This window comes from Diabrotica undecimpunctata, chromosome 7 (assembly GCF_040954645.1).
Source record: "Diabrotica undecimpunctata isolate CICGRU chromosome 7, icDiaUnde3, whole genome shotgun sequence".
Classification (NCBI taxonomy): Eukaryota; Metazoa; Arthropoda; class Insecta; order Coleoptera; family Chrysomelidae; genus Diabrotica; species Diabrotica undecimpunctata.
Window position 1 is genome coordinate 56,663,564 of NC_092809.1, and position 14,465 is coordinate 56,678,028.

The 14,465-nt window shown below is 34.9% G+C and overlaps 1 protein-coding gene across 1 annotated transcript; it reads right to left on the reverse strand.

Moving 5' to 3' along the window:
• Positions 1 to 8,079: 8,079 nt before the first annotated feature.
• LOC140446386 (uncharacterized) lies at positions 8,080 to 11,733 on the reverse strand. The gene has a single exon (XM_072538932.1). It carries the CDS (start codon positions 11,731 to 11,733, stop codon positions 8,080 to 8,082), a length of 3,654 nt encoding a protein of 1,217 aa, XP_072395033.1.
• Between the last annotated feature and the right edge of the window lie 2,732 nt (positions 11,734 to 14,465).

A 14,465-nucleotide genomic window follows, 5' to 3' on the forward strand; every position in this document is an offset into this window, starting at 1 on the left:
TGTCTCTAGTTTGCAATCATGCCCAATAAAAATGAATATAATGCGGAATCGATGGAAGCTGCGCTAAATCAAGTCAAGAATAACAATATGTCATATAGAAATGCGGCAAAAAAATACGGTGTACCTAAATCGACGTTGGAATTTAAAATTAAAAATCCTGGTCATAGAGACACATGCGGTCCAAATCCAATTCTTTCGGCAAAAGAAGAGTCTGATCTTGAAAGGTAAAGTTAATTTGGTTAGGTAAGATATTTAACTGTTAAATGACATTTTATTTTTGCAGATGGATAGAAGATCTGGCAACAAAAGGATTCCCTAGGAAACGAGAGGAAATTTTAAATAGTTTTCAAACATTTTTAACTGAAAATCCACGGCCTAATCTCTGTCAAAACAACAGACCTGGTGATAGTTGGTTAAAGGTAATAGGTAATAAAGGATGTTTGTAAAATAGAGGTGACTAAAATAGCACTTTATATTTAAGGCTTTCCTAAAAAGACATCCAACAACTGTGCAGCGAACAAGTGAAGCAGTAAGTGGTGCAAGCGCTTGTGTTTCGGAAGCAGACATTCGAAAATGGTTCAAAGATATAAACAGTTATCTTGTTTCCAAAAATTTAATCATTAATGGCCCTTCAAGAATTTACAATGGTGACGAATCCGGTTTTCAGATTTGCCCAGAAACTGGCAAAGTTTTTGCTAGAAAAGGCTCGAAAAATGTTTATTCTGTGGAAAAGCGATCATCTAAGGAAAGCATCACTGTCATGTTTTCGTTTTCTGCATCCGGAATAATTTGTCCACCTATGATCATTTATCCGTATAAGCGAATTCCAGAAAAAATAAGCCAGACTGTCAGAGATCCTGATTGGGGCATTGGAAGATCCGATAATGGGTGAATGACGGCAGAAACGTTTTATGATTATGTGAAAAATGTATTCCATCCATTCTTGCTAAAAAATAATGTACAGTTCCCTGTATTATTATATTTAGATGGACATAAGTCTCATTTAACTTATGAGTTAAGTAGACTTTGCAATGAACTGAACATTGAAGTTATAGCCTTATATCCGAATGCAACCCAAATTCTTCAACCTTGTGATGTTGCAGTATTCAGGCCCGTAAAAGTGGGATGGAAAAAGGCCATCAGAGAATTTTACGAACAAAATCCTGGAGAAGTTGTAAATAAAATGACATTTGCTCCACTATTGGAAAAAGTAGTGGCGAATAATATTAAGAGGGACACTTTAATTAATGGATTTCGTGTGTGTGGTTTATTCTCTTTCAATCCAGATGCAGTTGATTACACCAAATGTTTGGGAAATAAAAAAGAGCGTCCTGAGGTAATATTATAAAAACTTTTTTATTTAGCTATAAGTTTAACACATTTTTAGGTAAAAAAGCTACTCCCTCGTATGGACCATACAACATTCGTCAGTTTGGCTGGAGAAGATTTAATCAAAAGATTTCAATCTTTTGATGATCTTTTGGTTAAGGAAGGCATTACTGAAGAATTTTTGACTTTATACAAAATATGGAATTATTTTGAAAAACCAGATTCGTGGCCAGATAATAAAAAAGTTGACTTGGAAATGAGAGATGTGCCAGGATCATTCAATAATCAGGTATCGAACTCGACTGAGACTGAACCTGGACTAGATCCACCCAATCTTGCACTTGTGCAACCTTCAGGTGCACCAGAAATTAAAATAAATTTGGATGCTGATTTAAATACATCTGAAAATCAAGTTTCAAAAGACCAAAAAATTAATATAACACAAAATATTGTCATAAAACCTGATAAAGACATTATCTATAGTTTGCCATCTACTAGTAAAAGTATAGGTGTCTACTTAATAGTTCCAGAAAAATCAACAAGAAAGAATAAACGTAATACCGAAAGAGTTTCATTTGCTATAACATCAAGAGAGTATCAAGAGAGTTTTGAAAAGAAACGTGCCTTAACCCTACACTGCTCAATGTATCATTATATGACACATACCGAGAATTTACATGTATAACACAGTGAAATAATATAAGTCCAAACAGCACTATGTAACATATTCGATATATACCACTCTATTATATTATACACATTTTGTAACCTTGCAACGTCGTCTAATATTTCATAAAACGCGCGAATTAGTCAATTATCACTTAACCGTCGTGTTGACGATAACGCTGAGTTTAAAATTTTCTATAGGTGGTTATTAATCAAAATTGAATGTGCAAAATTGCGTTTTATGCTTATTACACATCCACAAGTCATTCAGCATTAGTTTTATTTAGCATCTACTATTATTTTTAAAGGTATGGTAAAAAATTTGTTTGTATCATTTATGATACATAATGTAATTTGGGTATCATTTTAGATGTCTTGCTGGTATATGAAGAGGCCTTTATCAGATAAAGAATTGCAAGTTATAGTCGACAATTGGGATAATAGTGAAGATGATTGTGATGTAAGTGATATTGAAGACTTAAATAATGATGCAGATGTAGAAAATATAGACGTATCAAATATTCCAGTGGTATTTGAAGATGAGCTGAGTGGAGCAGAAGTGGAAGATTCAGCAGAAAATGAGCGAGGACGACCATCTACAAGTTAAGGATATACAATATGCTAAAGAAAAAGAACGGGCCAACAAGCTATATTCCTCCAAAAGATATTCGAACAGATGCTGTAGGACATTGGCCAATCTATACTAGCGATCGAATCCGATGCAAAAAGCCAAATTGTAAAAAATTAACCTACGTTATATGTGACAAATGTGGCTTGCACTTATGTTTTAATAAGGATTCAAACTGTTTCTTTCAATTTCATCAATAAAAATATTATACTATAAAGGTGCTTAAGTATTTTATTTCCTATATATAATTTTGACCAAATGCACTTTGTATCAAATTTGATACATTACCGAAAATGTCCTGAAATTTAAAAATAAATAACTTTAAATTTTTTTAAGCATTTTTTTCGGACTTCTTTATAAAATAGCTATACATATAATTTTTTCTAATCTAAAATTAAAAATTGAGCATTGTAGGGTTAAAATTAGAATTAGAAAATGAGAAATTGTAGAGAAAACGAAAAAGAGAAGAGAGTGCAGCAGCAAAAGCTTTAAAAAATACTGCCCGAGATACCGACAAAAATAATTCATGTTTTCTGTGCAAGGCTCGAACAGTAAAAAATAATTACCTAACATGTAATAGCTGCAAGAAAAGAATTCATCGACGGTGTGTTCCGAAAAAATATAACGTTCATGTTCCTGAAAAAGATGATGAGGATTTATTCATGTGTCATATGTGTTACACTGAGGAAAGCGATGATGGCGTTATTTCAGAAATAGAAAGTGAAGAAGACGGTGAAATGTATAATGAAAAAGAACTTGACAATAGAATGTGTAAAAGATTAAAAAAAAATAGAAAGCGAAGAGGATATCGAAACAGATTATCAAACAGAATCCAACTCAAAATACGTGAGGAGCCGAAAAAAATACAAAGCAATAATTGTAGCGTTATAACTGCTACATTGCCTGATTTCTTTCTTATGTTAATATATTTCGTTAATTCTATTCTCCAATTTCCATATCTTCTGTCATAATTCACATTCTTCTATATCTTCCATTGTATCTCTTATTTTTCTATATATTTTCTCAGATATAGATTGTATCAGAATTATGTCGTTACTTAATTGATTCATTATTCTCTTTTTATTTTTACTGGTATTTGGTATAAAAACCAGTTGGCGTCCAAATCTATCTTCTTTATATATATATATATATATATATATATATATATATATATATATATATTTCAGTATCTACCTTTCCTATTTTCTTAATAATCATCATTTTTATCTTTTACTCAAGTTTCTAAAGAATGAATTTTATTTTCATCTCTATTTCTGTTACTTTGGAACGAAAGGTGCCATCTTTATTCTCTGTTTAGTTCAATGCTAGTGACATTTTCATTGCATTGATGGTTAGCTGTCTGTCAAAGACTCCTTTTTGTTGACATTTCCCCCTTCCCGTTCGATACAAAACTCGATATAATGGCTTCTATTTCTAAAAATGTCGATTTTCTTCATGACTTCTGTAAAAGTACAATAACCAATTGTTGTGTCGTCTCCTGATTAGGAGGTAAGAGTATAATATATTTTATCGGTTTCCTGATTCTACCTGTTGTATAAAAATCTTTTTATAATTTTAACTTTGAAAATTCTAAGATCATTATTTATGATTATGGTATGTAAGTAGGTACATATTTTTTTTGGATATTTCTTATGTTTTTTATTTTATATAAAAAACTAGCGATAAGAAATATATAGTTTCTTTAATATAATATGTTAAAGTTTTACAAATATTTTTATAGTTTTAAATATTAATTTTAAATCCTTAATAATATCTTTTGATTTTAATAATAATTATAATAATAATAATTTTAATAAATACATAAATAAGAATTGTTTCTCGACTTGCTTGGGTGAATAATGATATAATTTTGTTAAATTTGATTGGTTACCTATTCATCCCCCAAGCAAGGTCTCTCATTTTGGTTTCACCATTTTCTGAAGCAAGGTGTGTTTTTCTTCATTTTAGTCAACCTCCGGGATACATTTCTCAGGTGCGGGTCAAATTATATTAACATCCAGAAGACCAACCGGCCTGAGAATGGCACTATCATTCCGATAGGAGAGTTGACTCCAGGATAAGAAAATCCACAGCTAACAACATGGCTTGCTAACAACCATAGCAGAAAAGACCAGGATAAAACCTAGGATTTGGTGACAAGCATTTTAACTACTATAATGTAACACTGTAGCAAGAAGTCGAATAATTTTTATTTAAATTCAATATCATATTTAAACATGTATTTTTCTGTCATTTTTTTTTTAATATTTTAATAAACATGTGTTCATTTAACTGTGTATTGTTTCTTCTTTTTACTTGTTTGCGTGTGTTGCTCCAGAGTAGGCCATATTCACGTCCTGAGTGAGCTAGCCAGGGAGTGTTTCGTATAACGTCTAATGTAGCAATTTTGCAATTGATACATTAGGTGTTATGACGTTAAAAATTGGTTCCAACGGGAAACGATTTGTCACTCCAACGTTGTTAGTGATGTTAGTCGGGTTGTAGCAGCAAACTAAGGTTTGCGGTTACAAGTTGACAACAGCAGCTCAACGTTGGGATGTTACAAATTGAGCCTCGAAGGGTTACAAATTGGCACCCACTGAATATTCGATGGCACGTCATAGATTGACGTCCAATGAATGTTCGTTGCAAGTTACAAATTGGCGCCCAACGTAATATACTCTGAGTAATGCATACATTCTTGTATTTAGTTGAAACAGTACTTTTATATTTTCTTGCTGTTATTATCTTTAACATTTTTCTTCCTATTTTGAGTAGTAAATTTATTAAATTTCAGTGATAATATCTATTTTCTATCTTACTTACTTACTTTTTTATACTTATTTTTTATCTAATTTTTACTGATAGTTTTTTTTGATCACCAACCTTTTTTGTCTGCTGGTTATCATTAACCTTGACAAGTTCATGTGTTGTTGGGTAGTGTTAAAACTTAATTAAATATAAAATAGTAGTTTTATATTATTTTCTTAAATTTAATTATCTTTATCTTTAAAGTTGATTTGGTTACTTGTTGGTTTACATAAATTATTGTTTTTTAAATAATCTTACAAAATGGCTACCATAAACCATAAGCATTTGAAAACTGATGAGTTAACCTATGAGTTAATTATTAGAGATCTTGAGGTTCCTTCTACTGTCGATGAAAAAAGAAAAGTCCTTAGTGGAATTTTGTCTCGGGAAGCATCAGACAGAAGCTTCTCTGAAACAGTTGTCCCTCTTGAATTTGAGATTGTCCCTCTTTAAGATTGCCCAGGCTATTCGCCTAGCCAAACACGAAGTTACACAATTTAGTCCTTCGTTTCTAACTTTTGCCAGAAATATCCCTTTGAACGGTTCCTTCTTTGGTGCAATAGAAGACAAAGCAAGCAATGTCATTAATATTAATAACAAGCTATTCGACCCAAGACCACTAAAAAGTATGTCTTCTATTTTCAAAGATGTGCAAAAGAGAATACGTCACTCTTATGCGACGAATTCTAGCAGGTATAACCTTCGTAGACGTGATGTCAAATATCACGTTGGTGATAAAGTCTGGAAGAAAAATTTTGTCCTATCAAAAGCTGTCGATGATTTCTCTGCAAAACTAGCGCCAAAATTTGTCCCTGGTATTGTCAATAAAGTTTTGTCTAAATTAGTCTACAATTTAAAGGATCTAGATGAAAATGATCTTGGAAATTTTCATGTCAGGGATATCAAATTAGATGTCACTGATTCTAGTTACGATGAAAATCAGTAATGCATATTAAAAATATATCTTTTGAGTAAAACTTGCAGTTATACTATTATATCTTACCTTTAAGTGTAATTTAAACTTACATATATCTTGTATTGCATATATTTTAAATTATCTTCTTATCTCTTTTTTTAAGCTTATACATATTTTTATTACCTGCATTAACAAATATCTTCGTTATTTATGGACTTTTCAATAAAATATTTAGTTATGAGAACCTTTACTAGAAAATTTATCTACTACCTTTCACAAGTTTGATTGTTATTTACTTATCTTTATCTTCGTTTAATAACACATTATCTCTTACCTTTGCAAGTTAGCTACTTGTATTACCTTTATGGTGTTATTAAAACTATTGCGGTAATAACTTATGTCTAATTTTCATACCTAGTGCAAGTGTCTTGTTTTTCCGTTGAGTGGGTTCAAATATGAGAATATGAGTGTTATATTTTAATGAAATTTTTTTTATTGCATTTACAAGGTAGATTTAACCTTATGCATACTACTATTTCGAAATCTGGTGTAGGGTTATGTCTCTTTGAAACGACAATGGAAAGGTTTTGTTTTTATACCCTCTTGTATAACTTTGCTCTATACAATTTTTCTGTATAGATTACTTTATTATTCTAACAGGTGCATAACGTTGGGATTTAAATCAAAGTATATTTATGACTAATTTTTCTTCTTCAGTTCAACTGAGTATAATTTTGTGCAGTTTTCTTTTCATCTTGTGTAAATTTTATACTTAATAGATGTCTAGATTGGTCTTACTAAATGTTTACTTATTTCTTTTATATTTTGATGTTTACCTTACCTTTCTTAACTGCTTATAATGTTCTACTCATACTATCTCATGCAATATATGCAACTAAAATCTAGATTAGTATTATTGTTTTGTATAAAACTTAATGAAGTCGCTGGTTAAATGATAATCAATAAATAATAATAACGAAAAAATGAAATAATTTGTTTGTAAGTAAATTAGCGAAAAATAGCAAATGTTCGTAAATAGATATGTAAAATAAAATGCAATTCAAATAACAATTGGCAGATTTAATATCTAATTGTCAATTCAATAGAAGATTCACTTACCTTTTGTCTGTGGTTGGGCCTCGCTCGGAGTCTAAGGTCTAAGGGTAAAAATGGGATGCACACCCGATGCTGGCTTGCTTGCTTCTGTCCACGATGAGAGGTTGTTGTCAAGTGGCCGATCATACGAAACAAAATATGTATGTACGCGAATCCATTGGGGTGGTTCTTCTGTTCTTAGGACCTCCGTGAATAGCCGTAAATTAAGCTTAAAGTGGCATTTTAAATTTTCTACACAAAGAATGGGTACGTTTCCTTAAGGACTCTGACGTGTTTGGGTTGATAAATGTTTCCCAAAAACATGTTGTTTTCAGACAAGTGAATTCTCAGAACTTGACAATAATTAATCAGCCAATTTGAGTTCGAGAATTTAAAGGATGAACTAAAGCCATATTATACTTAGCTAATATACTATGATTGAATAAAAGATTTAAAACTAAATAAGGTCATATTCTGAATATTAAAAATAAAATATTTAAATCAGTCTTGATACTTTTCCAAACATTCTCCGCCCCAAAGTGAATGTTTTTAAAAACAACTACAATGATAAGGACAAAAAACAAACACTTAACTATTACTATAATAACAATAGAAATGAAGAGAAATATAGTTGTTAACAAATAGGTAGTGGACAGATCTTGACCACCGGACGTTGTAGGATGCCATCTGAAGCTGTCCTCAGACTAACAACGCGTACAATACCGTCGGTGCCGTAATGCAACTCAATGATTCTGGCCAATTGCCAGCGAAGAGGAGGCTGTTGTTCATTTTTTATGAGGACTAGAGAACCTTTAATGAGAGATGGGGTTGGACTATGCCATTTAGATCGCTCTTGAAGAGAATGAGTATACTCTTTAGACCATCTTTTCCAAAAGTCCCCTCTTATCCGTTGAATTAACTGCCAACGATTCAGACGGTTAATCTTTAAAGCGCTTAGATCTGGATCGGGAATTGAATCCACTAAGGGTTCAAAAACTAAAAAATGACCAGAAGTCAGTGCCTGCAAGTCATTAGGGTCAGAGATTGCTGCACACAAAGGGCGGGAGTTAAGAACTGCCTCGATTTGAGTCATAAGAGTATAGAACTCTTCATAAGTCAAAATTTGTGTACCCAAAACACGATACATATGGTTCTTGAATGATTTGACCCCAGCCTCGGCTAACCCATTAAAATGAGGGGCACCGGGTGGATTAAAATCCCAGGTAATAGAAAGAGTCTCAGCAGCAGATTGAGCTAGTTTAATGATTTCGTTGCTGGCTCCCTTAAAATTGGTACCTTGATCACTCCTAATGGTTAGGCACTTACCGCGTCGAGATACAAATCTACGAAAGGCAGCCAAAAAGGACTCAGAACTAAGATTTGAAGTAACTTCCAGATGAATGGCCTTTGTACTCGTACACACGAATACACAAACATATCCTTTATATGTTTTTGCACCTCTATGTTTGGACATTAATAACGAGAATGGTCCTGCAAAATCCACACAAACTCGGACAGTTGGCAAGTTTGCCATAAAGGGGTTGTAAGATTTAGGTCGGCATCTAAAACAACGAATGCACTTCGACAAACAGCGATGAATGGCACTTTTCGGAGACAGAATCCAAAAACGTTGAAGCAATAAATAATGCATAGCCTTTAAACCAGGGTGCAGATGCGTTTGATGAGTCCATTCGATGATTAAATCGGTGAGACGATGAGTTTTGGGTAATAGCAATGGATGTTTTACATCAAAAGACAACCTAGACTTTTGTAATCGACCTCCTACTCTCAAAAGACCATATTCATCAATAAAGGGTGCGAGTTTACGAAAAGGTTTGGGTAACAGCGAATTTTGTTGAATTTTGAGGAAAATATCCGAAAAAACGTCAGCTTGTACGTGCTTAACAATGTATCGTAACGCAGATTCCATCTCTAAATGACTGTTCAGGGAATCGAAAGATGCAGCATTGTTTTTTCTTTGAAGTTTAGCCACGAATTTTAAGACGTAAACCATGACTTTCTGAATTTTTATCAGGGATGAAAATTTTGAAAGTAAAGTAGAGATGATATTATCCGGAATAACCGGTATCAATGATAATACAGTGGGCAATTTTTCTTCTAACATTTCCGTGGAGTGGGAGGAGTGAAAATTAACTTGAGAGGGCCAACACTCCCTTGACTTCGAAAGAAAATCAGGACCACGCCACCAGAGTGAAAATTGTAGTAGTTGTGCCGGTGTCAAACCACGACTAGCACAATCAGCAGGGTTTTGGTTAGATGGCACATAATGCCGAGAAGAACATGGTATAAGTTCTTGTATGTGTCTTACTCGATTGGCAATAAAGGTTTTCCATTTATGCGGAGAAGAATTAACCCAAGTAAGAGCAATTGTGGAATCCGACCAAACATGAATATCGGAAAAAGAAAAGATATGCTTAAACGACTCTTTAATGAAGGCGACTAGATCCGCCAGCAATACAGCTGCCAACAGTTCCAATCTTGCAATAGATTGTGTCTTCAGAGGAGAAACTCGACATTTAGCACACACAAGTACAGTTTCAAATTTATCAGAAGTACTAAATCGGAAATATACAACGCTGGCGTATCCTAACTCTGAAGCATCGCAGAATCCATGAATCTCAACTTTAGAAGATTTATTAAAGCCGAAGTGTCTAGGGATTTGAATGTTTGCAAGGTCAGGTAACTCGGTTTTAAACTGATGCCATACCTGTTGTATTTGTTCAGGTGGTTCATCATCCCAAGATACATTGGATTGCCACAACTGTTGTAGCAGACGTTTGGCTCTTAAAAGACACGGGGAGATGAAACCAAGAGGATCAAAAATACGACTAATTTCCGAAAGAATAGCCCGCTTTGTACAAGTTTTGTCAAGGGGACAGTAAGAATAAGAAAAGACGTCAGTCGACGGGTCCCATTTCAGGCCTAGCACCTTAATAACGGAAGGTTCCTCTTTATCAAACAACCAAGATGTCAGAATATCGGAGCCAAAATCTTGGAGTAGACTGGGATGGTTGCTGGCCCATTTGCCTAGCTCAAAACCCCCGAGCTTTAAAAGTTGAATGAGCTCTAACTGTAGAGAGCGGGTAGATGACAGAGAATCACTTCCTAATAGACCGTCGTCAATATAAAAATGTCGCGTTAAAGCTTGTGAAGCATTAGGGAAACGAGACTCTGCCGACTTAGCTAACTCTTGCAAGGTTTTTAATGCGAGATAAGGTGAAGAAGAAACACCGTACGTAACAGTACGTAAAAAGTATTCTTGGAGAGGTTTAGAAGAATCCGACCTCCAGAGAATTCTTTGATAATTCCAAAATTCTCTGTTTACGTTAATTTGTCGATACATTTGCTTTATATCGCACGTGAAGCAGTAACGAAAATATCGAAAATTAAGTAAAAGCAAAGAGATGTCCTTTTGAAGCTTAGGACCTATATATAAAGTATCATTGAGAGACACACCTCGAACGTCACGTAGACTGGCGTCGAAGACAACACGAATTTTGGAAACAAGAGACGAATTAACAAGTTGTTTTTTGAAAACTGCGTGATGAGCAAAATAATACGAGGTAGGCGATTTAAAATCGGATTCAGGAACCGGGACCATATGTTGGGAAGTAATATATTCATTCATAAACTCAACATATTTTTCTTTGAGATCCGGAATTTTCTTAAAACGATTCTCTAACATGCAAAAACGACGATATGCTTGAGAATAAGTATCGCAAAAGACAGGATTGGGTTGTCGAAACGGTAGAGGAACAGAAAATCTGCCTGTTGACTCTCGGAAAGTAAATGCCTTATAAATATTTTCACACACTTGATCGTCATGGAACAAAATGACAGGTTTAGATATATTTTCGACTTCCCAAAACCTTTGTAAAAGACTATCTATGTTTGTATCCATAGACGTATGTAAAGCGGTAAAATTACAATTTGAAAGATCCGTAGAGACTCGCCCTTGTAGCACATAACCGAAAATGGTTTCTAAAGCGACAGGTTGGTTTGGTTCGCCAAGAATTCGACCAGACTTTAAAAAGAGAGGAACTAATTCAGCACCTATCAGCATGTCTATCGGACCGGGTTGATAGAATGTGTGATCTGCTAATTTCAGACCACGTATATGAATAAGATCGTGAGGATTGATAAATACCTTAGGTTGATTTGAACACACCTTTTTCACAATGATTGCGCCCAACGAGAAGATCGGGCCATCACGATCACACGGTTTAATATGACAGAACGTGGTACCCTGAGTGGTACACGTCGACATTCCGTTTAGACCTTCCACTGGGATTGATAAATTATTACGGGAAAGACCTAAGCGCCGAAAACAACTATCTGAAATAAAATTAGCCATCGAGCCTGTATCCAGTAGGATACGAACTTTCTGAAAATTACCGTAGACATCTTTAATGTGTATCAAACATGTTGATAATAATACAGACGAGAATGTTAAACGTGATTGTGTGGAAAGGTTAGCGTTTATTAGAGACGTCGGCGCAAAACTAGACGTTGAGGTTTGAGGCGTCTCTAATGTAGGGTTGTGATTCTCATTAGAAGTTGGAATTTGAGGAGGCGGTTGACTGAATAAACAAGATTCGTTGGAACTTGGGTAGAAATGAAGAACAGTGTGATGTCGTGATTGGCAAACCCTACATGTTCCCGAAGAATTACAGTTCACGACGGGATGAGATGTACCCAAACAGTTGAAGCATAAATTATGGCGTTTAACTAACGAGATACGTTCTTGCGTCGTTTTAGCGAGAAAGGATGAACATCTATATAAAGGGTGAACATCAGAACACAAGACACATTTACCCCCTTGATAAGTTACCAATGAACAATGAACCGCTGGAAAAGTGGAGTGAAATTAAAGAAGAGATTAGGACTTCAAGCTCTAAGTTTTTACTACCTGATAAGAGAAAAAAGAAAGACTGGATGACTGCAGAAATCCTTGACATGATGGAAGAGAGACGGATATATAAAACTAAAGATACTGCCAAATACCGCGAAACCCATAGACGAATTAGAGCTGAGATAAGAAAATCTAAAGAGAAATGGTTCTCGGAGAGATGCGAAGAAATCGAACAGTGCGAAAAGGTATACGACTATCACAATATGCATAAGAAGATAAAGGAACTCACAACAAAGAAAAGCTACAATATTTTATCGCAAGGGCTATGCGATGATAATGGAAATCTACAACTAGACCCCGACAAAATAGTTAGAATCTGGGAAACTTATGTGGAACAACTGTTTAATGATGACCGTCCTAGTGGATATACACTGAGCAATGATGATACTGGCCCTTCTATTCTAAAATCAGAAGTGGAGAATGCTGTAAAGGGTCTTAAAAATAACAAAAGACCAGGCAACGATAACGTATACGGGGAAGTATTGAAAATGCTGTGCGAAACAAACAGTCAATTTCTAGACTCACTCGTCAGACTCTTTAATAATATTTATAACAGCGGGGAGTTTCCTGAAGACTGGCTAGAGTCAACTTTTGTTGCCATACCGAAAAAACCAAAAGCAAAGTCTTGTGATCAACATCGGATGATAAGTCTAATTAACCACATTTCGAAGGCATACACCAAGGTTATTTACAACAGAATAAGCAAAAAATGCGAGGATAACATTGGAGATTCGCAGTTTGGGTTTCGAAATTCTCTTGGGACAAGAGAAGCACTTTTTAGTCTACAGGTACTTATCCAGCGCTGCAGAGATATGAACAAAGACGTGTACATATGCTTTATAGACTACGCAAAAGCATTCGATAACGTAAAGCACAAAAAGATAATTGAAGTTCTCCATAAGATCGGAGTCGACTACAGAGACATTCGAACAATAGCGAGTCTCTATTGGGGCCAAACAGCTAAAGTGAAAGTAGGATCTACATTTACCAATAAAATTGAGATCAAGAAAGGGGTACGACAGGGCTGTATCTTGTCTCCTATTCTCTTTAATATATACTCAGAAGAAGTATTTAAGACAGCGCTGGAGGAAAGCACAGAAGGCATAAAGATAAATGGACAAATAATTAATAACATAAGGTATGCTGATGACACTGTGATTCTAGCAAGTAGCATGGAGGAACTGACTTGCCTAATGAGTAAGATACAAAAAACAAGTGCACAATACGGACTCAGACTAAATATCACAAAAACCAAATGGATGTTAGTAAGCAAAACCCAACAACCACCACAGCAACTGATATTGGGCGATGAAAGAATTGAACACGTGGATTCGTACATCTACTTGGGAACAACAGTTAACTCAAATTGGGATCAAGCGAAGGAAATACGTATAAGAGTAGAAAAGGCAAGAGCATCGTTCACTAGCATGAAGCAAATTTTCACCTCTAAAAGCCTCACCCTACCTCTCAAAATTCGACTTCTGAAATGTTATGTATTCCCGGTTTTGTTATATGGAATGGAGGCGTGGACAATGACCGCAACATTGATGAAAAAAGTAGAGGCCTTCGAAATGTGGGCTTACCGACGTATATTACGTATATCCTGGACTGAGCACGTGACCAACGAAGAGGTACTACGCCGGATAGGTAAAGAGAGAGAGGTAGGAATAAGTATAAAGAAAAGAAAGTTGGAATACTTGGGTCACGTTATGAGACATAATAAATATAGAGTACTACAACTGATCGTCCAAGGGAAAATAGAGAGCAGAAGGGGTCCAGGGAGGAGAAGACACTCGTGGCTCCAAAACTTGCGGCAATGGTTCGGATTGTCATCTGCTGAACTATTCAGATCTGCCGCAAACAAAGTCAGAATAGCCATGTTGATTGCCAACGTTCGGAACGGACAAGGCACATGAAGAAGAAGATAAGTTACCTTCGTTCGATTGGTGGCACTGACGAAACTAGATGTAAACGGTTTTTTATAAGAATGATGAGCAAATGATCGCGAGTGAGACTGGGTAGAAAGGGTTAATGAATTAAACTGAACAGATTCCAAAGCTATACATTGTCTTTCTAGAAATGAAATC